At 41.6% G+C, this 24,550-nt stretch overlaps 1 protein-coding gene across 1 annotated transcript in view; it reads right to left on the reverse strand.

Moving 5' to 3' along the window:
- Positions 1-901: 901 nt before the first annotated feature.
- Positions 902-24,550, reverse strand: part of LOC311143628 (calcitonin gene-related peptide type 1 receptor-like) — a 39,556-nt gene continuing 15,907 nt past the window's right edge. Inside the window, exons 2-13 of the mRNA XM_084179493.1 lie at positions 19,018-19,124; positions 16,961-17,114; positions 13,575-13,685; positions 12,437-12,549; positions 11,956-12,047; positions 11,616-11,742; positions 8,649-8,802; positions 8,055-8,115; positions 7,692-7,758; positions 6,082-6,300; positions 1,819-1,860; positions 902-1,153 (exon numbers count right to left, since the gene is read on the reverse strand). Coding sequence (XP_084035619.1) covers positions 932-1,153; positions 1,819-1,860; positions 6,082-6,300; positions 7,692-7,758; positions 8,055-8,115; positions 8,649-8,802; positions 11,616-11,742; positions 11,956-12,047; positions 12,437-12,549; positions 13,575-13,685; positions 16,961-17,114; positions 19,018-19,092 — 1,437 coding nt within the window. The 5' untranslated portion in view covers positions 19,093-19,124 and the 3' untranslated portion in view covers positions 902-931. The remainder of the gene's footprint in view (positions 1,154-1,818; positions 1,861-6,081; positions 6,301-7,691; positions 7,759-8,054; positions 8,116-8,648; positions 8,803-11,615; positions 11,743-11,955; positions 12,048-12,436; positions 12,550-13,574; positions 13,686-16,960; positions 17,115-19,017; positions 19,125-24,550) is intronic.

Genomic DNA, 24,550 nt, shown 5'->3' on the forward strand with positions numbered 1-24,550 from the left:
GTGAAATCCAAATGAATGATCCCAGGAGGAAGTTATGTGGAATATATGAACATACTGAATAAAGTGTTGTATAAGTATCACTGAGGGGAATGTAAGGTTAATCCTATATATCATTATTCCATAGATTTAAAACAGTGCCAGAACCAAACTTCATCATTGAAGTAACATTCAGTTGTACAGGACATATATTGGCATGAATTATAATAATTGATCATTGTAAAGCATGTAACTTTTCACAAGTTATTAACCACCAAAAAGTGACTGTACTGTATCTTTGTGTCAGGGTTTCAGTTAGCCAGTAATAGCCGGCTTTTGGCCATTAAAAAAATTGAAAAGCCAATAAATAAAATTGGCACCTGCCACTTGCCCAGGCTTTATCTGAACTGATAATATCATCATTTGGATTGTCAAACTCCTTTTGACTTGTACAGTCATGTTGAAAGGACTGCCTAATATTTAAATGCGTTAAGACAAATGATCAGAATATATACATTTGGCTTCCTCTGAAAAGTGGAAAAGCAGCTTAGAACATGGATCCTTGAAAAATAGTGATTCTCACGAGGCAGATAAAACGATTAAGTGCCCATTTAAACATGTTAATCGAAGGTAGCAAGATTTGTTTTTTTCAGTGTGTATAATTATTCTATTGTTTATCCCTTCTTTGGGGGGGTGCTTATGCAGCAAATATTGGGAGGACAGTTCAGTTCTCCAACCTCGCCCTGTGACAGTAACCCAGTAACCATAGTAACAAACTGCAGCCCCCCCCACTCCTCCCCTCATTCCCAAACACGATGCAGCCCCCCCTCCATTCCCAAACACGCTGCAGCCCCCCCCCCCCCCCCCCCCACTCCTCCCCTCATTCCCAAACATGATGCAGCCCCCCCCCCCCTTCCCCCTCCTTTCCCAAATACACAGCAGAGTTATCCTTTCCTCAGGCGAACGGGTTCTCCGACTTTAAGACAGAGGTCTCGATGTCAAGGCAGCCCCCCTTGCCATTCAAGTGTTCTGTGTTGCTGTCGATGCTGTAGCAACCCTGGACTTCGGAGATGGACGAGGCTGTGTATGAGGCGGACCGCATGGCATCCGAGTGGGTGAAGGTGCTCCCGAACTGGATACGGTACTGGTTCCAATGTCTCCTCAGAACCCCTTGCACCTGCCAAGACACAATGTGGACCATAAAATTCAGTATACAGAAAATAAATGAATAACATTAGCGATGAACTACTTTCATGAATGACTAACAATGAATGAACCCTAATTGCAAGACCATCCATGTATCTTCATACAGTATTTGCCTGGCCATCTTCCAGTCATTCACAAAATGACCATATTGACCCTTGACCTCTCCATGTGTTCTGTGAAGCATGGCTGTGAAAGGAGGTAAAGGGCAAATCAAACCCAATCCAAACCCAACTAACTACGTTGGTACAAAACCCTCTCCAGCACTGCTGATACCACTCTGTGGACTGTCCCTTGACTGTCTCTGGATGCCTGCCAATGCTTTCATGATCTTTAGTCTGGGAGAATCCTCTCCAGAGGCTCCCATGCTCCCATGCAATGCTCTGGAAGGTCAACTTCCCCAGATACATCCCCAGGTCAACTCCCCGGGAGGGTTTGCAAATAGGAGGTGTCCTAACCTCGACTTATACACACAGGGTGCAGAGAACAAGGAGGTACAGGGGAGGAGATGGTTACACAATTCCTGAAACAGTCCCAAAATGCCCACTGAATAAGCTGGCAAGGGAATCATCCAACCTAGAATTCTTTATCTGGGATTTCAGAAAACCTGATGGACATGATTGTGGGTCGGAAACATACCTCTCCGTTGAAGAAGCAGAAGATGGTGGCGACCAGCAGCCCCTGAGAATAAACGAAACAAAGTAGCCCAGTCAGGTGATAAACACATCATCACTTCCCGAGGAGAATGTCTCAAGCTCTCAAACACCCAAAACTGTTGATGCATTGGGCAGAATGCTGATTTTGCCACTTTCATGCTTTTTGGCAGAGACAGAGACAGAGACAGAGACAGAGACAGAGAGAGAGAGAGAGAGAGAGAGAGAGAGAGAGAGAGAGAGAGAGAGAGAGAGAGAGAGAGAGAGAGAGAGAGAGAGAGAGAGAGAGAGAGAGAGAGAGAGAGAGAGAGAGAGAGAGAGAGAGAGAGACACACACAGAGACAGAAACAGAGAGAGAGTGTCGTTGTGTTGAATGATTTATTGAGCTGATTCAGCCTGGCCCCAGAATGCTCCGACTGCACCTCCCCATCATGAGCTGCAGCATTCAATCCTCCCCTCACAGACAATGACTTATGTTTTCCATCCAGCCAGTCTTCCACAGGCCATGGGATAAAGATGCAGGAGCTGAAGGGCATCGACCTGGTCTTCATAAATACTCACAAGCCAATAATAGGGAACACAGTGAGAGACGGCGGCTTCAGACGACTGCGTTTGATGCACTTATAGACAGTCACTCTGGACGAGAACATCTGTCAAATGACTATGTACAACACACATATACAGTGCCTTCAGAAAGTATTCATACCCCTTTACTTTTTCCACATTTTGTTGTGTTACATCATGAATGAAAGTGAAATGTCTTGAGTTAATAAGTATTCAACCCCTTTGTTTTGGCAAGCCTAAATAAATTCAGGAGTAAAAATGTGCTTAACAAGTCACATAATAAGTTGCATGGACTCTGTGTGCAAAAATAGTGTTTAACATGATTTTTTGAGTGAGTATCTCATCTCTGTACTTCACACATACAGATAATTGTAAGTTCCCTCAATCGAGCAGTGCATTTCAAACACAGATTCTACCACAAAGACCAGGGAGGTTTTCCAATGCCTCGCAAAGGGCACCTACTGGTAGATGAGTCAAAATAAAAAAAGCAAACATTGAATATCCCTTTGAGCATGGTGAAGTTATTAAATACACTTTGGAGGGTGTATCAATACACCAGTCACTACAAAGATACAGGCGTCCTTCTTAACTCAGTTGCCGGAGAGGAATGAAACAGCTCAGGGATTTCACCATGAGGCCAATGATGACTTTAAAACAGTTACAGCATTTAACGTCTGTGAGAAAACTGAGGATGGATCGACAACATTGTAGGTACTCCACAATACTGACAGAGTGAAAAGAAGGAAGCCTGTACATAATAAAACTATTACAAAACATGCATCCTGTTTGCAATAAGGCACTAAAGTAAAACTGCAAAAAATGTGGCAAAGAAATTAACTTGATGTTCTGAATACAAAGCGTTATGTTTGGGGCAAATGCAACACAACACATCAATGAGTACCACTTTTCATATGTTCAAGCATGGTGGTGGCTGCATCATGTTATGGTTATGCTCGTCATCGACAAGGACTAGGGAGTTTGCTTAGGATAAAAATAAATGGAATAGAGCTAAGCACAGGCAAAATCCTAGAGGAAGACCTGGTTCAGTCTGCTTTCCAACAGACACTGGGAGACAAATTCACCTTTCCAAATATACACTGGAGTTGCTTACCAAAATGACATTGAATGTTCCTGAGTGGCCGAGTTACAGTTTTGACTTAAATCGGCTTGAAGATCAATTTCAAGACTTGAAAAATGCTGTCTAGCAATGACCAACAACCAACTTGACAGAGCTTGAAGAATTCTAAAAAGTAATGTGCAAATATTATACAATCCAGGTTTGCAAAGCTCTTAAAGACTTACCCAGAAAGACTCACAGTTGTAATCGCTGCCAATGGTGATTCTAACATGTATTGACTCAGGGGAGTAAATACTTATGTAAATTAGATATTTCTGTATTTTATTTCCAATAAATGTACAACAATTTCAAAAACAAATATCACTTTGTCATTATGGGGTATTGTGTGTAGATGGGTAAAAAAATATATACACTACATGACCAAAAGTATGTGGGCACCTGGTCGTCGAACATCTCATTCCAAAATCATGGGCATTAATATGCCCCCCTTTGCTGCTATAACAGCCTCCAGGATTCTGGGAAGGCTTTCCACTAGATGTTGGAACATTGCTGCGGGGACTTGCTTCCATTCAGCCACAAGCGCATTAGTGAGGTCGGGCACTGATGTTGGACGACTAGACCTGGCTTGCAGTCGGCATTCCAATTCATCCCACAGATGTTTGATGGGGTTGAGGTCAGGGCTCTGTGCAGGCCATTCAAGTTCTTCCACACCGATCTCGACAAACCATTTCTGTATAGACCTCGCTTTGTGCACGGGGACAATGTCATGCTGAAACAGGAAAGGGCCTTCCCCAAATTGTTGCCACAAAGTTGGAAGAACAGAATTGTCTAGAATGTTATTGTATGCTGTAGCGTTAAGATTTCCCTTCACTGGAACTAAGGGGCCTGAACCATGAAAAACAGCCCCAGACCATTATTACCCCTCCACCAAACTTTACAGTTGGCACTATGCATTGGGGCAGGCAGTGGACATTTGACGAACTGACTTGTTGGAAAGGTGGCATCCTATGACGGTGCCACAATGAAAGTCACTGAGCCAATGTTTGTCTATGGAGAATGCATGGCTGTGTGCTCGATTTTATACACCTGTCAGCAACGGGTGTGGCTGAAATAGCCAAATCCACTAATTTGAAGGGGTGTCCACATACGTTTGTATATATAGTGTATATATTTAATAAATGTTTAAATCAGGCTGAAACACAACAAAATGTGGAATAAGTCAAGGGGTATGAATACTTTCTGAAGGCACTGTACACGGAAACTCATCCTAACCTCAGTTGGAAACATGGAAGATATATTACGACACCATGGAAGATTATTATAGACGACACCATTTTGTATACATCTGGCCCTTCATTGGACACTGTGTTAACAAACCTCCAAACGAGCTTCAATTCCATACAACACTCCTTCAGTAGCCTCCAACTGCTCTTAAACACTAGTAAAACAAAATGCATGCTCTTCAACCGAACGCTGCTTGCACCCGCCCACCCGACTAGAATCACTACTCTAGACGGGTCTGACCTAGAGTACGTGGACAACTACAAATATCTAGGTGTCTGGTTAGACTGTAAACTCTCCTTCCAGACTCACATTAAGAATCTCCAATCCAAAGTTAAATCTAGAATCGGTTTCCTATTTCGCAACAAAGCCTCCTTCACTCATGCTGCCAAACATGCCCTCGTAAAACTGACTATCCTACCGATCCTCGACTTCGGCGATGTCATTTACAAAATAGCCTCCAACACTCTACTCAGCAAATTGGATGTTGTCTATCACAGTGCCATCCGTTTTGTCTCCAAAGCCCCATATAATACCCACCACTGTGACCTGTACGCTCTTGTTGGCTGGTCCTCACTACATATTCGTCGCCAAACCCACTGGCTCCAGGCCATCTATAAATCACTGCTAGGCAAATCCCCGCCTTATCTTAGCTCATTGGTCACCATAGCAACACCCACCCGTAGTCTGCGCTCCAGCGGGTATATCTCACTGGTCATCCCCAAAGCCAACACCTCCTTTGGCCGCAATTCCTTCCAGTTCTCTGCTGCCAATGACTGGAACAAATTGCAAAAATCTCTGAAGCTGGAGACACTTATCTCCCTCACTAACTTTAAGCATCAGTTGTCAGAGCACCTTACCGATCACTGCACCTGTACACAGCCCATCTGAAATTAGCCCGCCCAACTACCTCATCCCTATATTGTTATTTATTTTGCTCATCTGTACCCCAGTATCTCTATTTGCACATCATCTCTTGCACATCATTCCAGTGTTAATACTAAATTGTAATTATTTTGCACTATAGCCTATTTTATTGCCTTACCTCCATAACTTGCTAAATTTGCACACTGTATATTAATTGTATTTCTGTTGTATATTTTTTTTTGATTTTTGTTTTGTTTTACCCCATATGTAACTCTGTGTTGTTGTTTTTATCGCACTGCTTTGCTTTATCTTGGCCAGGTCGCAGTTGTAAATGAGAACTTGTTCTCAACTGGTTTACCTGGTTAAATAAAGGTGAAATAAAAAAATAAAAAAAATTACTGTCAGCCTAGAAATGTATCATTTCATAGTCGTAACTGAGCAGAGAATAGCCAGTATTACCTGGTAATGCATTAAGATGTGCATGATGTAGTCGTAGATCTCAGAGGAGACCCGCCCCTCTGGTTTGTAGGGCAACAGGACGTACTGGATGCCCAGGAGAGGTACCAGAATCAGGGTGGCGCGCACCGCCTTCATGTAGAGGCTGGATTCAGCCTGGTGGGTCACCTTCAGCTTGGTGATCAGGACACGCACAATGTTCAACAGGAAGAACAGGTTCACCTTGAAGGAGAAAGAGAGAGAAAAAAGGACAGATTAGTCGGAATAATATCAGCAGTCTAGAGGACATGCTTATCCAAAGGACCTGCAATCACCATACAGGAACAATATAAGAAATACTGTTCACGACTGTTAGCAACAGTGTGTTCACTTCTTGATGTTGGAAAATTGTGCATTATGGGTCATTCTTAAGCTTCTGAAGAAAAAAAAAACAATGTCGAGAGCGGATTCACATAATCACCATTACAATTCTCGTATTGACCAAACAAGGAGAAAACATCAAGTCGAATCAAATGTATTTATAAAGCACTTTTTACATCAGCAGATGTGCTTTTACAGATGTGCTTTTACAGAAATCCAGCCTAAAACCCCAAACAGCAAGCAATGCAGATGTAGAAGCACGGTGGCTAGGAAAAACTCCCTAGAATGGCTGGAACCTAGGAAGAAAGCTAGAGAGGAACCAGACTCTGAGGGGTGGCCAGTCCTCTTCTGGCTGTGCAAGAGATTATAGGAGTACATGGCAATTATTAAGGCCAGATCGTTCTTCAAGATGTTCAAACGTTCATAGATGACCAGCAGGGTCAAATAATAATCACAGTGGTTGTAGAGGGTGCAACAGGTCAGCACCTCAGGAGTAAATGTCAGTTGGCTTTTCATAGCTGAGTGTTCAGAGGTTGAGACAGCGGGTACGGTAGAGAGAGAGAGAGAGAGAGAGAGGGAGGGAGGGAGGGAGGGAGGGAGGGAGGGAGGGAGGGAGGGAGGGAGAGAGAGAGGGTCGAAAACAGCAAGTCCGGGACAAGGTAGCACGTCCGGGGAACAGGTCAGGGTTCCATAGCCGCAGGCAGAACAGTTGAAACTGGGGCAGCAGCACGACGAGGTAGCATATCGTGCAGAATTCCTCAAAATAAAGAAACATCAGCACATCTGATAAGACGATGCAGCCGTGTACCAGATCCTTGGATAATAATTGCAAACCACAAGAGGATGCTTGATTTGCCGGTTTCCTTTGAAGGGCGACCAGTGGTTTTTTATCAGATTATTCCTAAAATGCCACAGACATGCTGTTCTGCCAAATGACTCATGGGCGGGTCAGTCCACAGAGGGACCAATAATTGAGGCCAAACTGCAGGTTAATTAAAGCGATAGTTCTGTGAAATTACTTACGTAGATATTACTTGGCCAATTGAACAAAACTAAAGTGTGAATTTCAGTCTCTCCTTGTCCATAGGCTGCTTTCAAGGTAAGGAAACTAAATATGTAATTTCACTGAACTATCCCTTTAAAATCAAAACAACATTCTTGTACACTGCACCAACTTTTTATCCAAGTTTGCACTCAAGAGTCATCAGAATATAGCTTTAATTTGCATGAACCTAACTGTATTACAGACTTACCAACAGAGCAGCGCAGATTGGCCCATGGATGATGTAGAGGAGTGAAGTGTTGGAGCTTATCCAACAGCTGTAGGAGGGGGAGAAATACATTAGCATTCAGGGTCTGCCACCTTCTTTTATGGTTGAAATTCGATTTAAAAGGAGCTGCTTACAGGAAAAAGATTCATAAAAAATTCAATTGAAAGCGCTAAGACTGTGCCGGCAGCATTTTAATAGGCAATCGATACAGGGTAGGGAACACGGTTAGCTGTAATAGAAACTAATGACAAGAAACAGGCATTATGCTGTATGAATAGCCTGTAGTTTACGGAATGATCAATTCAATGAAAACAATTAAGGGAAAAAGCATTGAAAGTAACTCACTTGTCATTGTAGTAGTAACTGCGAGCGATCGCATGTATAGATGCTGGAATCAGAGGAAAGCCTGAAAAACAACAACAGACATCCATTGTTAGTGACAAACAATGCTACTTCCATGAAATAACGTTAAACTTCACTTCAAAATATGATGTTAATCCCAAAACCTACCCCAGCCGAGAAGATAGTACCACATCCCCCAATACCTACCCCAGCCGGGAAGATAGTACCACATCCCCCAATACCTACCCCAGCCGGGAAGATAGTACCACATCCCCCAATACCTACCCCAGCCGAGAAGATAGTACCACATCCCCCAATACCTACCCCAGCCGAGAAGATAGTACCACATCCCCCAATACCTACCCCAGCCGAGAAGATAGTACCACATCCCCCAATACCTACCCCAGCCGGGAAGATAGTACCACATCCCCCAATACCTACCCCAGCCGGGAAGATAGTACCACATCCCCCAATACCTACCCCAGCCGAGAAGATAGTACCACATCCCCCAATACCTACCCCAGCCGGGAAGATAGTACCACATCCCCCAATACCTACCCCAGCCGGGAAGATAGTACCACATCCCCCAATACCTACCCCAGCCGAGAAGATAGTACCACATCAAGTGCTGTTTCTCAGCAAACACAGCAACAACGATGAGGGTGTGCAGGTATATCCCTTCACAGAGCATCCAGAAGTAGTTGCAGCCAAACAGATAAAGATGGATGAACTGGGAGACTTTACAGCTTGTCTGGAAAAGAGAACATAGGGGGCGAAAATTAGGGCTTGGAATTGCAAGGGACCTCACGATATACGATATTATCACCATACTTATCTATTATACCGATACGATATCTATTGCGATTCGATACTGTGATTTTATTGCGATTTGATGTTCCAAACATATTACTCATAAAGTCTGCTGCAGAGAGACAAGAGAGAGCATGAGAAAATGAGTTTTGATCAGTCATGGAAATAAAAGTGCTGAAAACATGCTGGCTTACGATCTAAAAAGAAGATGAGAACAAGCTATAGTATGAAAAATAGCGGAGTTTTGACGCAGGTACAGCTGACTAGCGCTAGCTAATGCTAACTACTGTAGCAACAACAAAAAAAGCGAAAATAAGTACTATCATCTGACTATTTTTGTATTTGTATATATTATGGATCCTGGGGTCCAGCAAAATTAAGGCAGTTTATACAATTTTAAAAACATTACAATACATTCATAGATTTCACAACACACTGTGTGCCCTCAGGCCCCTACTCCACCACTACCACATATCTACAGTACGAAATCCATGTGTACGTGTGTGTATAGTGCGTATGTTATCGTGTTTGTGTATGCATGTGTCTGTGCCTATGTTTGTGTTGCTTCACAGTCCCCGCTGTTCCATAAGGTGTTTTTGTATCTGTTTTTTTAAATCTAATTTTACTGCTTGCATCAGTTACTTGATGTGGAATAGAGTTCCATGTAGTGCTGAAGTCAATCTCTCCTCCACTTTGAGCCAGGAGAGATTCACATGCATATTATTAATATTAGTTCTCTGTGTACATCGAAGGGCCAGCTGTGCTGCCCTGTTCTGAGCCAATTGCAATTTTCCTAAATCCTTTTTTGTGGCACCTGACCACACGACTGAACAGTAGTCCAGGTGCGACAAACTAGGGCCTGTAGGACCTGCCTTGCTGATAGTGCTGTTAAGAAGGTAGAGCAGCGCTTTATTATGGACATACTTCTCCCCATCTTAGCTACTGTTGTATCAATATGTTTTGACCATGACAGTTTATCCAGGGTTACTCCAAGCAGTTTAGTCACCTCAACTTGCTCAATTTCCACATTATTTATTTAGTTGAGGTTTAGGGTTTAGTGAATGATTTGTCCCATATACAATGCTTTTAGTTTTAGAAATATTTAGGACTAATTTATTCCTTGCCACCCACTCTGAAATTAACTGCAACTCTTTGTTAAGTGTTGCAGTCATTTCAGTCGCTGTAGTAGCTGACATGTATTCTGTTGAGTCATCCACATACATAGACACTCTGGCTTTATTCAAAGCCAGTGGCATGTCATTAGTAAAGATTTTTTTAACGAATGGGCCTAGACAGCTGCCCTGGGGAATTCCTGATTTTACCTGGATTATGTTGGAGAGAAATCCATTAAAGAACACCCTCTGAGTTCTGTTAGAAAGGTAACTCTTTATCCACAATATAGCAGGGGGTGTAAAGCCATAACACATACACTACCAGTCAAAAGTTTGGACACACCTATTCATTCAAGGGTTCTTCTTTATTTGTAGTATTTTTTACATTGTAGAATAATAGTGAAGACATCAAAACTATGAAATAACACATATGGAATCATGTAGTAACCAAAAAAGTGTTAAATAAATTAAAATATATTTTAAATATGAGATTCTTCAAGATGGACTGTTGTTTCGCTTTGCTTATTTGAGCTGTTCTTGCTATCGTCTGTATAACCCCCCTACCTTGTCACAACACAACTGATTGGCTCGAACACATTAAGAAGGAAAGAAATTCCACAAATTAACTTTTAAGAAGGCACACCTGTTAATTGAAATGCATTCCAGGAGACTACTTCATGAAGCTGGTTGCCAAGAGTTTGCAAAGCTGTCATCAAGGCAAAGGGTGACTATTTGAATCTCAAATGTAAAATATATTTTGATTTGTTGAACATTTTTTTGGTTACTACATGATTCCATATGTGTTATTTCATAGTTTCGATGTCTTCACTATTATTCTACAATGTAGAAAATAGTAAAAATAAAGAAAAACCCTAGAATGAGTAGGTGTGTCCAATCTTTTGACTGGTACTGTAAGTTTTTCCAGCAGCAGACTATGATCGATAATGTCAAAAGCCAGTAAAGGGGGCTTTACTATTCTTAGGTAGCGGAATGACTTTTGCTTCCCTCCAAACCTGGGGGCACGTACATTCCAGTAGGCTTAAATTGAAAATACGGCAAATAGATGTGGCAATATCGTCCGCTATTATCCTCAGTAATTTTCCATCCAAGTTGTCGGACCCTGGTGGCTTATCATTGTTGATAGACAACAATAATGTGTTCACCTCTTCCACACTCACTTTACAGAATTCAAAATTACAATGCTTGTCTTTCATAATTTGGTCAGATATAATTGGATGTGTAGTGTCAGCGTTTCTTGCTGGCATGTCAAACCTAAGTTTGCTAATCTTGCCAATGAAAAAACATTAAAGTAGTTGGCAATATCAGTTGGATTTGTGATGAATGCGCCATCTAATTCAATGAATGATGGAGCTGAGTTTGCCTAATTTCCCAACATTTAATAATTTGGATCCACAGCATGCAGTGTTTCTGGGCTAACTCTTTGAATATCTATAAATGCAGCAGCAAATTAGCAGTGTGTGTCCTGCCATTACATTGGTGTGTGGCTGTATAATATATATTACATAGTATAATACAGATATACTATTATTTATATACAAACACATGTTATCTATCCGTCCACCCATCCATCCATCCACCCATCCATCCATCCATCCATCCATCCATCCATCCATAAACGTACAGGGTTTCTTTGTACCAGCTCCTGGTTATTCGCCACAGCGGTCAGCCAGATGATGGTGATGACCGAGTTCAAAACAAAGGAGAAGAAGAGGTTTTTGTGGAGAGTGATCCTTTGGCAACTTAAACTCCTACACGAAAGGGGAAAAGGAGTAGAAGTTGTCATTGTGGAGTTAAAAACAGAAACACAAGGGGAAAAGGAGTAGACGTTGTCATTGTGGAGTTAAAAACAGAAACACAAGGGGAAAAGTCATTTGTATCAACTATCTGTGAATAAAAACAGACCGAGGAACAAAGCCTTTGAGTATTTAATTATTTATATAGTTTGGTTAATTTACACTCACTTGAAATTGAAAAATATTCCCAGGGAAATGAATAGGGCTATCAGTGACAATCCGTGGCCAATGAGGGCCAAGTAGAATAAATTCATGGCAGTCTGGAAGAGAGTAGACATGATAAGCCTCATATTAACCTAGCATATTATGTGTTCTGAATTCACTAACACCCCTATTTCACTACATAACGCATTGAATAATCAATATATAAATGCCCTTGTTAGTTATAGTCAAACAGCCCTGAAAATCACAGAGCAGAGAGCTCACAGCCTTAGTCAAATATTATCTCCACATGTTTTTTCAATTGCTTAATGTCCATTCAATCGAAATAGCAATCTGGAAGTTTCTCTAGAAGGGCAAAATAATATGCAGCAAGCAATTATTTTTGAATTACTAGAACATCCATTTGATATTCTTTTGACTTTGCACTGTAAATATTGTTTAATTGAGAAGATGAATAGAAATACATATGTTTCGGACAGTGACATACCATTATGCCTTCGTTAGTGTGCTCGTTGCATCGTGTGTAGTTAGTCCACGTTCGGTTGCTGTCGGGGTGCAGAAACCAGTGTCCGTTCTCCCTGCAGATTTTTGTCACCATTTCTGTAGAGCATTACATCAAAAATGTAAGAGATGTAACTCTAACCACATCAGATACAGGCTTCAAAATGCAGAGATCTGAAGTTCATCTTCAAAACAGCTCCCTTTTCTGTTGTTTTTTTAATCGACAGAGGCAACAAGTAATCTTTCCTCGCAGTAATATAATTTGCAAGCGCCTTTAAAGCAGTATAGTTTCTGAAGCCTCTGGGATAACTGAATAAACTGAAAAGTTTAATAGAAAAATAAAAAATAAAGGCATTTGATACAAAATTAGGGGATTCAAAATGACCAAACCAGCCCAGAAGGAGAAAGGATTGCTGTGTTTGACTCAAACCCAGTGTTTCTCAATGTTGATCCTGGATGACCCACTGTATGTTGGATTTCACTACCAATGATGTCACTCCATTTGACTAGGGGTGTAGAACTCCAGTCCTGGAGAGCTACATGGCGTGCAGGCTTTTATTCCAGCCCAGCACTAATACACCAGATGAAACTGGTCGTGATCCCGACTGATGAACATCAAATCAAATCAAATGTTATTTGTCCACAGTCCTTGGTAGCGGGCCGCGTCGGTTTAGCTTGTCCGGAAGCAAGACCTCGGTGTCCGAGACGTGGCTGGTTTTCTTTTAGTAGTCCGTGATTGTCTGTAGACCCTGCCACATCCGTCTCGTGTCTGAGCCGTTGAATTGCGACTCCACTTTGTCTCTATACTGACGTTTTGCCTGTTTGATTGCATTGCGGAGTGAATAACTACACTGTTTGTATTCGGCCATATTCCCAGTCACCTTCAAGGGAACCAATGAACTGGAACACCTTGAATCTGCTATTTTAGAATGATTCCAAGACTGAACATAACACACGTGAAATAGCTGGAACGATTCAAAGTTAATTTTTTTGTACATTTAATTCAGCAGTTTTTAAATTGGAGTTATAGGTTGAAATGAAAACCTGCATACAAGGTGGGTCCCCACTCCCCAGGAACTCTAGCCCATGTCGGTGGCCACATGGTGGGCGTTCGGGGGGCTCACCTGAGGGGTCAAAGTCCTGGAAGTAGTCAGGGCAGTGCTGTTCTGAAGTGAAGCCTGCCTCTGTGTCGTCCCAGCACAGCCACCCATCCCAGGTCCGGTTACACACTGTCCCTGCAGCATAGAAACCATCAGAGTTCAAATAAAGCACCTGTTCAAATAAAGCAGGAGCACTGAGAGGTCACTGACACTGTCTGCAACAAGAATCAACACTGTGGTTAATTGAAGCAGGTCACGTCAATCAATACACAGTTGAAATCAATATGTGATGTAAGTAAATATGTTGTTTGTTGACATCACACTCAGTAGTTATTGGAGACACCTGCTGATATATCATGTTGCTAATGCTAACGTCTTTATTTATTTTCGCCTCCATATCAATTTTTGTACATTACTAACGAATGAACAACTGTTGATTCTGCCAATGCTCCTAATTGTATGGTGGCAATGAGACATTACTGTGGAGAACCCAGATATTGAAACATCCCACATCCATATCAGACTGAATTCTAAATATAGAACTGCTTCCTGACTCTGTCTTCCATCCACCATAAAAGTCCAGTTGACTAAAATCTATTTGAGGAAAAAACATTGAATCAGAAAGGAATATAAATTCCCTTTCTTGGGTTTAAATTTTGAATATCAGCCAGGATGTGTTTTTACCCATGCCTGTCTCACTTTGTACTTTGCTTCTCTTTCCTCTAGTAGTCGGGTGTTTCAGACTTTTATTTGACAACAGGGGTGGGATGTGTGTTTTAAAGCTTTGGATTTAAATTGACAATCCCCTGGCATGTGTTGACAATAATGCACTTCCCCAAATATCTCCAAATATTTTGGTTCGATAAATCAGCTAAGTGAAGATTATGTTTAGTCTTTAAAACGTTTTGGTATTACACCTCTAGGGCTCCCCTAAAAATAAGAGTGACTGAACACAGCTTACACTTTAAGTCTGTTCTGTCAGATGCTCCCTCTCTCTCCTGAAGCCCCTGCTCCTCACCCCTCCTCACCCCTCCTCACCCCCTCACCACCACACACACTCTCAGACAGACACCCTAGAGCCCCATCTTCCTGTGTGATAGGATTGCTAATTAGCCAAGACGCCAAAGGCGAACATCCCCTAGCTGATTGCCGGTGTGACTGCAATGCTAATCCGACACAACGCTAGTGGACTCCCATCCAAATGAGAGGTTTACAGCACCTTGCGTAAATTACACCAAATGACTGCAGCACTGATATATTGGCATTCCTCTCAGTCCCTCAGTCCCTCAGGCTTGCTTAAAATGAATTGTCTCCTCACCTGTCGACTGGCTAACGTTAATGGTCTGGATACAAATAGACTGGTGAGATGATCACACCTTGTTAGCCATTGACTACACAAAACAGAAGCTTTTCTTTCTTCTCCCTATCAAAGAGCTCCTCGTTGGACATCAGGTGGTCAACTCGAGGGCTTGTGTTACATGAATCGATCCCACTTAGGATTCAAACTCATGCATGAGCACAAGCACTCACTAATCAAGTCATCCTACCTAATGGGCTGAAGATAAAGCCAATAACCATCTTTTTTTTACCGTTAGGCAAATACATATTTTTATGTCAATGTAGTGCCTTGCAAAAGTATTCATCCCCCTTGGCATATTTCCTATTTTGTTGCATTACAACCTGTAATTTAAATGGATTTATTTTTGGATTTCATGTAATGGACCTACACAAAATAGTCCAAATTGGTGAAGTGGAATTAAATAAATAACTTGTTTAAAAAAATTATAATAAATAAATAAAATAAAAGTGGTGCGTGCATATGTATTCACACCCTTTGCTATGAAGCCCCTAAATAAGATATGGTGCAACCAATTACCTTCAGAAGTCACATAATTAGTTAAATAAAGTCCACCTGTGTGAAATCTAAGTGTCACATGATCTGTCATATGATCTCAGTATATATACACCTGTTCTGAAAGGACCCAGAGACTGCAACACCACTAAGCAAGGGACACCGCCAAGCAAGCGGCACCATGAAGACCAAGGAGCTCTCCAAACAGGTCAGGGACAAAGTTGTGGAGAAGTACAGATCAGGGTTGGGTTATAAAAAAAATATCAGAAACTTTGAACATCCCACGGAGCACCATTAAATCCATTATTAAAAAATTGAAAGAATATGGCACCACAACAAACCTGCCAAGAGAGGGCCGCCCACCAAAACTCACGGACCAGGCAAGGAGGGCATTAATCAGAGAAGCAACAAAGACACCAAAGATAACCCTGAAGGAGCTGCAAAGCTCCACAGCGGAGATTGGAGTATCTGTCCATAGGACCACTTTAAGCCGTACACTCCACAGAGCTGAGCTTTACAGAAGAGTGGCCAGAAAAAAGCCATTGCTTAAAGAAAAAAATAAGCAAACACATTTGGTGTTCGCCAAAAGGCATGTGGGAGATTCCCCAAACATATGGAAGAAGGTACTCTGGTCAGATGGGACTAAAATTTAGCTTTGGCCATCAAGGAAAACGCTATGTCTGGCGCAAACCCAACACCTCTCATCACCCCGAGAACACCATCCCCACAGTGAAGCATGGTGGTGGCAGCATCATGCTGTGGGGATGTTTTTCATTGGCAGGGACTGGGAAACTGGTCAGAATTGAAGGAATGATGGATGGCGCTAAATACAGGGAAATTCTTGAGGGAAACATGTTTTGAGAGATTTGAGACTGGGACGGAGGTTCACCTTCCAGCAGGACAATGACTCTAATCATACTGCTAAAGCAACACTCGAGTGGTTTAAGGGGAAACGTAAATGTCTTGGAATGGCCTAGTCAAAGCCCAGACCTCAATCCAATTGAGAATCTGTGGTATGGCTTAAAGATTGCTGTACACCAGCAGAACCCATCTAACTTGAAGGAGCTGGAGCAGTTTTGCCTTGAAGAATGGGCAAAAATCCTAGTGGCTAGATGTGCCAAGCTTATGGAGACATACCCCAAGAGACTTGCAGCTGTAATTGCTGCAAAAGGTGGCTCTATAAAGTATTGACTTTGGGGGGGTGAACAGTTATGCACGCTGAAGTTCTGTTTTTCTGTCTTATTTCTTGTTTGTTTCACAAGAAAATATATTTTGCATTTTCAAAGTGGTAGGCATGTTGTGTAAATCAAATGAAACAAACCCCCCAAAAAATCCATTTTAATTCCAGGTTGTAAGGCAACAAAATAGGAAAAATGCCAAGGGGGGTAAATACTTTCGCAAGCCACTGTAGCATCCCAATTTTGCTACAAGACAACTTTGCCCTTTATGGGATTCTGAGGCTCACTCCCCCCCACACACACATAATAATTCACCATGACCCACTTTGCCAATGACATGGGTGCCTGAAAACATGTCATCCATTTCTGTTTTTATTAACCTATTTTGTTGTGGTCGTTATCCTTCATGATTTTCTGGTAGCACTCGAACTGGGCTGTCACAATCTTGTTCCTGGTGACTCCTATGTCGTGGTAGACATTGAGCTGTAGGTGATTCTGGGTACTGTTCACCTCTGGGCTAGCCGCAACTAAGATCTGCAAGGAAGAGAACCCATTACATCACATACCATACCATGACACATAGCATCACAAACCATACCATACCATACCATACCATACCATTACGCATAGCATCACATACCATACCATACCATAACATAGCATAACACATAGCATCACATGACATAATTAATACAGAATAATCAAGGGAGCAGTATCAAGTTAAGCGCAACAAATCATATAAAGCTTAAGTGAAATTCATCAACATTCCTTTAGAACTCTAGCTGATTACTTTAGAACTCTCGCTGCAGTCTTTTGCTAAACATAACACAGGAATGACCTTATTCATATTTTATAGCAGTCATCTAAAGCTAAATTAACGGGAGGGTTTATAGTTTGTCATCTCCATCATTAGTTTGTTGAGTCTTTTGGCTGTAAACAAATAGCTACACAACACAGTACATTTAGGATATGTGTCTGCAGCCAGGTTTGTCCCTGCTGCATTCTATATTTGAACTCCACAGGGACTGATTCAAACGGGACGCTCAGTCACCATATTCTTATTTAGGAAACAGGAAGGGACTATAATGTAGAGCGAAGCGACTCCCTTCAAATCCATAGAAAATTTAAGTTAATGGTGTACATAGAAATGTCAAACCCCCCAATGTGAACCCAAAGACTATGGGGCAACTTTAAATTGCAAAATCTTCTCACAAAGGCCTTTACAAAATGTCATGCCAAAATACTGAAATTGTCGGGACTGGGTGGGCAGAAAATCAACTTCTTCCATATTGCGGAATCATTAGGTGCACCATCAATGAATGCCAAACTAAAAAGCCAAAGCAAGGATACACTGCTTTGTATTCAATGGCTGTTTTCCTGATATTTCTGTTCTTTTTACATTGTAGAATAATAGTGAAGACATCAAAACTATGAAATAACACATATGGAATCATGTAGTAACCAAAAAAGTGTTAAACAAATCAAAATATATTTTATTTTTGAGATTCTTCAAATAGCCACACTTTGCCTTGATGACAGCTTTGCACACTCTTGGCTTTCCCTCAACCAGCTTCATGAGGTAGCCCCTTGGAATACATTTCAATTAACTGATGATTTGGACCGCACAGTGAAGGAAAAGCAGCCAACTCCTTCAAGACTGTTAGAAAAGCATTCCACATGAAGCTGGTTGAGAGAATGCCAAGAGTGTGAAAAGCTGTCATCAAGGCAAAGGGTGGTTACTTTGAAGAATCTCAAATATAAAACATATTTTCATTTGTTTAACACTTTTTTGGTTACCACATGATTCCATATTTTGACTGGTACTGTATATTCTATTATATTGACCACTTGCCAATCTTACATGCACCTTATTGATTATTCATCAATATAAACGTTCATTCACCAAAGTTATTTAGATTTTCTGCATAAAGAAATCACTAGAGTGAAAAAGGATATATACACCAATTAATGCACCCAACAAACTGTGGTGTTCTATTACTGAGCAGAGTATTAAAATGGCACATATGTTATACAGTGTATGAACCCCACCAGTGACACAGTAGACATGAAAAGAGCATTTCCCTGCACAATATGGTCCTGCACTTATGGGTGTGTGTGTGTGTGTGTGTGTGTGTCCGTGTGTGTGTGTGTGTGAGTGTGTGTGTGTGTGTGTGTGTGTGTGTGTGTGTCCGTGTGTGTGTGTGTGTGTGTGTGTGTGTGTGTGTGTGTGTGTGTGTGTGTGTGTGTGTGTGTGTGTGTGTGTGCGTGCGTGTGTGCGTGCGTGCGTGTGCGCGCGTGTGCGTGTGTGTGTGTGTGTGTGTGTGCGTGCGTGCGTGCGTGCACGTGTGCGTGTGCGTGTGTGTGTGACAGAGAGAGCGGCAGATAGAGATATACAGTAAAGAGAGAAAAAGAGAGGGTAAGGGAAGTTAATTCTTGCCTCAGTGTGAGTACCCAGTAGGAGACAGATGACCATCCAACAGCACCCAAAACAATCCATCTTCTTTTTTGCCATATCAAACGATCCACTCTTTAATGACTATCGATCTGTTGGAAGGAAAACATAGCCATTGAAACAGAAACACAGACACACAGTAAATGTAAATGTCATTACACCATTAACTGTTCTTAATAAGAAGAGGGTTGGACAGGGTTTCTCTGTTTTTTTCAGGTTTTCGCTCTGAAAATAACAACTCTTTAATAGAAAAACAACACAATTGGATGTTCTAAGTCCACAACAATGCTTAAACCACATCACGAGACCAATTTTGAGGTCTGGAACAAAATCGTAGAAATGTTGAATTCTGGGTGTAGTCACAGTTTAATGCAAATGCGCACCACCCAGAGACCGTTGTTTGTTTAGCTGCGTTTCTGTAGCGTTCATTTGATTGCAGAGTTTGCAAAACAAATAGCCACTGGATTGATGTAAATAATCATGATATCATTCTACCAGGTAGGCATAGGCCTACCTTTGTAGTTAACATTTAATTGAGAAGGTTTTTGGCAAAGCCTTTCCATCTACCAGCAGACGTTATCATTAGCATTATCACTAACGGCTACAAAGTGACACACAGCACACAGACAAGGGCGGCAGGTAGCCTAACTGTTAAGAACGTTGGGCCAGTAATCAAAAGGTCACTGGTTCAAAACCCCGAGCCAGCAAGGTGGAAAGAATCTGCCTTTCGGCCCTCGAGTAAGGCAGTTAACCTCCAACAACTGATCCCTGGGTGCAGATGTTGATTAAGGCAGCTCACTGATTCAGAGAGGTTGGGTTAAATGTGGAAGATACATTTCAGTTGAATGCATTCAGTTGTGCAACTGACTAGGTATCCCCCTGTGCTGTTTCAGGAAAACATGATTTCCTACTAAGTTGAATTCTATCCTAGTTCTCTCCCTCAGCCCATAATTATATCCTGTTTCTCTATCTGGTTATCTCAGCCCATAACTCTTGTGCGCTCTTAAAGGGGCATGCATCCATTTAACATGAACATCACAGCAATCATCTCCATCACTCGTTCCCTCCAATATAAACACATACACCCATTTGCTCTCTACTTTAAATCCAACGGAACTCTCAAAGGAAGTGAGCGCTCTTGTCCGCCCCCTCCTCAGATTATTTCCAACCACGGACATCACATGGGCTCTGTAGTGCAGCTGTGGGCAGTGCTGTGCCATCACCATTACTTAAGGCAACAGAGCATGCACATGCACTCCAGTTCAGTTCTTATTGGCCTGGAGGATGAGCAGAGGGCACTGGGGAGAGTGAAGAAACACCTGATATGTTCAAACTTTATTGACTTGGAGGCATATTTCTTGTACAACTGCCATTTTCTCATCTTGGTGTAGTCCTGATGTATTGAAAACATATACAGTAAAAAGCGTTTGCTAGTCCACACAATCTTTGAGAAAAGTATTTATATTGCTCTGTTCGTATTTTGAAATTCTCATAGAGAATTTTGCATAAAAATTACATTTTGATATTCCCAATGCATTGTGGACACAACTCTTTGTCAGGTGGATCAGAACAGTCTCTTGGACGTTATTGTATACGAATCACGATTTAGAAGCATCGCCCTGACACTTTGGACAGGAAAGCTTACAGATTGTCCCTTTAATGTGAGTGTTGTGGAACTTGTCAGGAAAGAGCCACAAAAGACTATGCATTTAATACAGTGTGGTAACAGTTTGAGGTTGCAGCATGGCTGGTGCATAGTTTATCAGACAAAATTCAAATGTGCACATGCCCCTCAGGTCGAACAAATTTGCTTTTCAAAATCGAGGGAAGATGAGGGAATTTCATTGTTAAACAAATGTGGTTGCCGTATTGGCCTAGACAAGACTACATTTCTGCACAAACGTCATTTAGCAGACGCTCTTATCCAGAGCGACTTACAGTAGTGAGTGCAATACATTTTCATATTTGTTCATACTGGTCTAGCACTTACAAGCAATAATCCAGCTGATAAACGAGACATGCAGGCATGTTTGCAGAGTCAGAGTTCAATACGATGTATCGGCTGAACATTGACATCATTGCAGTAATGTTGCTATTTGGATAGCTGTTAGCCGGAACAGACACAACTTTTGAGACAGCAGTGAAGAGCATTCCTGACACACAAGCCTCCACTGTGTATTCAACTGTTATAACATACTATGTTAGCTAAATATGTCTGTTTATGGGAGGGGAGCTGTGCTACTTGAGTGGTAGGGTTAAGCTGTGCTACTTGAGTGGTAGGGTTAAGCTGTGCTACTTGAGTGGTAGGGTTAAGCTGTGCTACTTGAGTGGTTAAGAACTACCCTTATTGGCCTAAAGGAGTAGGACATTTTTATCCTTCAAGTTGCTAATTCAATTAAACTGGAATGCAATTGAGCCAGGAGAATAAGAAATACAACTGAGAGAAAAACATTGCTGTTTGTATTCAAGAACATCCAGCCTGGATATCACAAAAATGGGGTAAAAAATTACAACAACAAAATAAAGATTAAAAAAAGAACATCCAGCCAACAATTCAATGTCATTTTTCACAACACGGTTAGTAACCCCTACCTTTCTAAATAGACTCGGTGTGCACAGAAAGAATAATAACTTTTTAGAGAATGCACAACACACTAATATATCAAGGCCTACAGATGTGGTATCTTAATTTGATTACCCTATTGCAGGAAAACTTTCGCAGGTTGACCTTTATTGTCATGCGTCTTGTCGTTGAGGCAGAACCGAGCGATTAGCCCCTTAGATAGGCCAGCCGCAAAGTCAAAAATTGGCCATAGGGCCTATTGTAAAAATGTATGAAAACAAAGATGAGCTTTTTGGTCTTATTTTAACGTTAAGGTTAGGCATTCGTTTTGCAGTCTGGTTAAGGTTAGGGTTAAGCATTGTGTAAAATCAGATTGTATGACTTTATGGCTGTGCCAGATAGTGACCACTCCGCAGAGCTGCTTCCAGAACAAGATTCATGACGAAAAATGCTAACCTGCAGAACTTTCCTGCTATGTAGGAAATGTAAAACGTATAGTGTATTTGAGTTTTAACAAGGATTCTGAAGTTTCTCATTTCCACTTTGAAAATTAATGAAAAAATGTATCAACCCCTACAAAAATGTCCAATAATTATAATCCACCTAATTATTCAGATTTCCAGTTGCTGCAGTATTATTTTCCTGCTGTAGCAAACTGGCTCAGATTAAGATCCTCCATCATACCTCTGCCTCAGAGCCCAACAAACATGAACATGGGTAACTTCACGTTGTCCTGCGCTATGCTATCTATTCTAGAGACCCTAGATCCAGGCCAGGGGTATGAATGCCTGCATCCCAAATGTGCTTGGAATTAAAACGCCATTACACCAGGGAAATACTGGGACTGGGTTCGTAAAACATTATGGCAACGTACAAATTGGAAACAGACAGGAAACTATCAGCTGCACTGTCACACACTAATGGTCCTCGTTGCCAAATACCCCAGCTGTATTGGAGTGGCTGACTCCAGCCTTTTACAAAACTGAGACTACAGTCAAGGATGGATCTGTCCAATGACAACATAGGCTTAAAATATATTACAGAATTCATCCATGGTTTATTTGCATAGGATTTAGATATGCAGTGCTTCTTCATGATGCACATCCCAGTGGGTAAAACTTGGCTAAACTGATTTTAAATGACGTAAACTAGCTTTGCCCACCGGGGTATCGACTGAGAGGTTTGTAGAAATTTGTTATCTAATCAGCACACCGGCTTAAGATACCAAGAGAGAAAAACTTAGACAATATCTGCAAAAGCCATTTCCATTTCATTGTTGTTGTAATGTTGGAAAAACATGTTTTCACTTTGTCATTATGGGGTATAGTGTGTAGATGGGTGAGAATATATATATATATGTAATCCATTTTGAATTCAGGCTGTAACACAACACAATGTAGCTCTGTAGCTCTGATATTTGGGTAAGACAAGAGAAGAACCAAGGGCTCATTAAAAAGGGTGAAATGTTCATTGCAGATACAATTCTATTGTAATATAACGAAACAATAAAATATAATTTCATGGTGTGGAGTAGCCAACCATGTCCTCTTCATCCACTACATCTTTACCTACAGCAGGGATGTTTTCTCCGTCTGAAACGCGGCCCACAGTGAAGGGCCTCGGCTTGGTTATTTATCTATTTATTTATGTATGGCTTCTACAGTACGTACATCAGAGTAGTAGGCCAGGGAAGAGGTTAGTCACAGGGCCTTTGTCATGAAACAACCGTATTTCTTCAGAGAGTTCCCTGGGAAATATGCAGAACAGCTGTGCGTTCTCGCCCGTCGCTGCAAGCGAACACACCAACGAGCCAGCGAGCCAGTAGCCTTCACATTTATCAACTCCATTGTCCGTCAATATGGTTGTGTGTTGTAAACATCCTACAGGATGTTTGCTCCCCATCCTTTCCAAGTTCCTCTGAATGGCATTTAGAAAAGCCATTTATTTGACTATTTAGAGAACGCTCAAACATTGCGCTCTTTTTCTCACAATCTGAGCCGCTGCCATTACATTTATCAGTCAATAGCACACCAAACGTAGAACAATCGCAAGGACACATACATAAACATTGGCCAGATAGAATGCTTACATAATTTCCATCAACTGTTTAAGAAATTAAAATAGTAAAATGGCAACTGGAGCGCCTAGATAAGAGCTGTGTGTGTACCTAAGAACAAAAACAGTCTGCTGGCAAAATATTGTTCGTTGTTTATCTTTCTTTGTCAAGGCAGTATTCAGCAAAGGTGGGTGTATTTTCTGCTTTACATATTTCTAAATGACTTCACGATTCACACGTTTGAACATTGAGTTCAACAAGTGTGTAGGAACGATCCTTGGGGAGAGAGGGAGGAGGTTTGTCCCATTTCCTAAAGGTCAGTGCTGCAGTCAACATGCAGCTTTAAAACATGAAACTAGTGGCAGATGTCACATGGTAACTAGGGGAGGACTGACGGGCTTCTGGCTGCTTTTAGGTCTGGAATAACCCAGAGTAGCCCAGAGTAAACCTACTCCTGGGCATTGTATTTATAAAGTGCCTCAGAGAAGGAGTGCAGATTTAGGATCAGGCCATCCCAGTTCATTCATTACAATCTAAAAGGCAAAACTGAACCGAGAACAGCACTGCTACTCTGAAATACATTATGAATACGGGGCCAGGACAACAACAAACAACATACTCATTGGAGAAGCTCAATGGAGAGTCAGGTTATCAGTTATCGGCTATCAGGTTTCCCTTCACTGTAGTACAAAGAGAAGTGGCACCGCATGGACTTTGATGAAAAGTTCTCTTCATTTTCTCTTATAGTGTGCAGGTGAATGACGTACGGCACTCTTTCCTACACGAGATTCAAGGCAACAGGTGGTTGAGTGCACAGGCACTATCAGCTGTGACCATGAAACACTTTTGTAGGGACCCGACATAAGGATTGCATGTGGTGGATGATGTGTTTGAATGAA

This window comes from Coregonus lavaretus, assembly GCF_964263955.1.
Source record: "Coregonus lavaretus genome assembly, chromosome: 16".
Lineage (NCBI taxonomy): Eukaryota > Metazoa > Chordata > Actinopteri > Salmoniformes > Salmonidae > Coregonus > Coregonus lavaretus.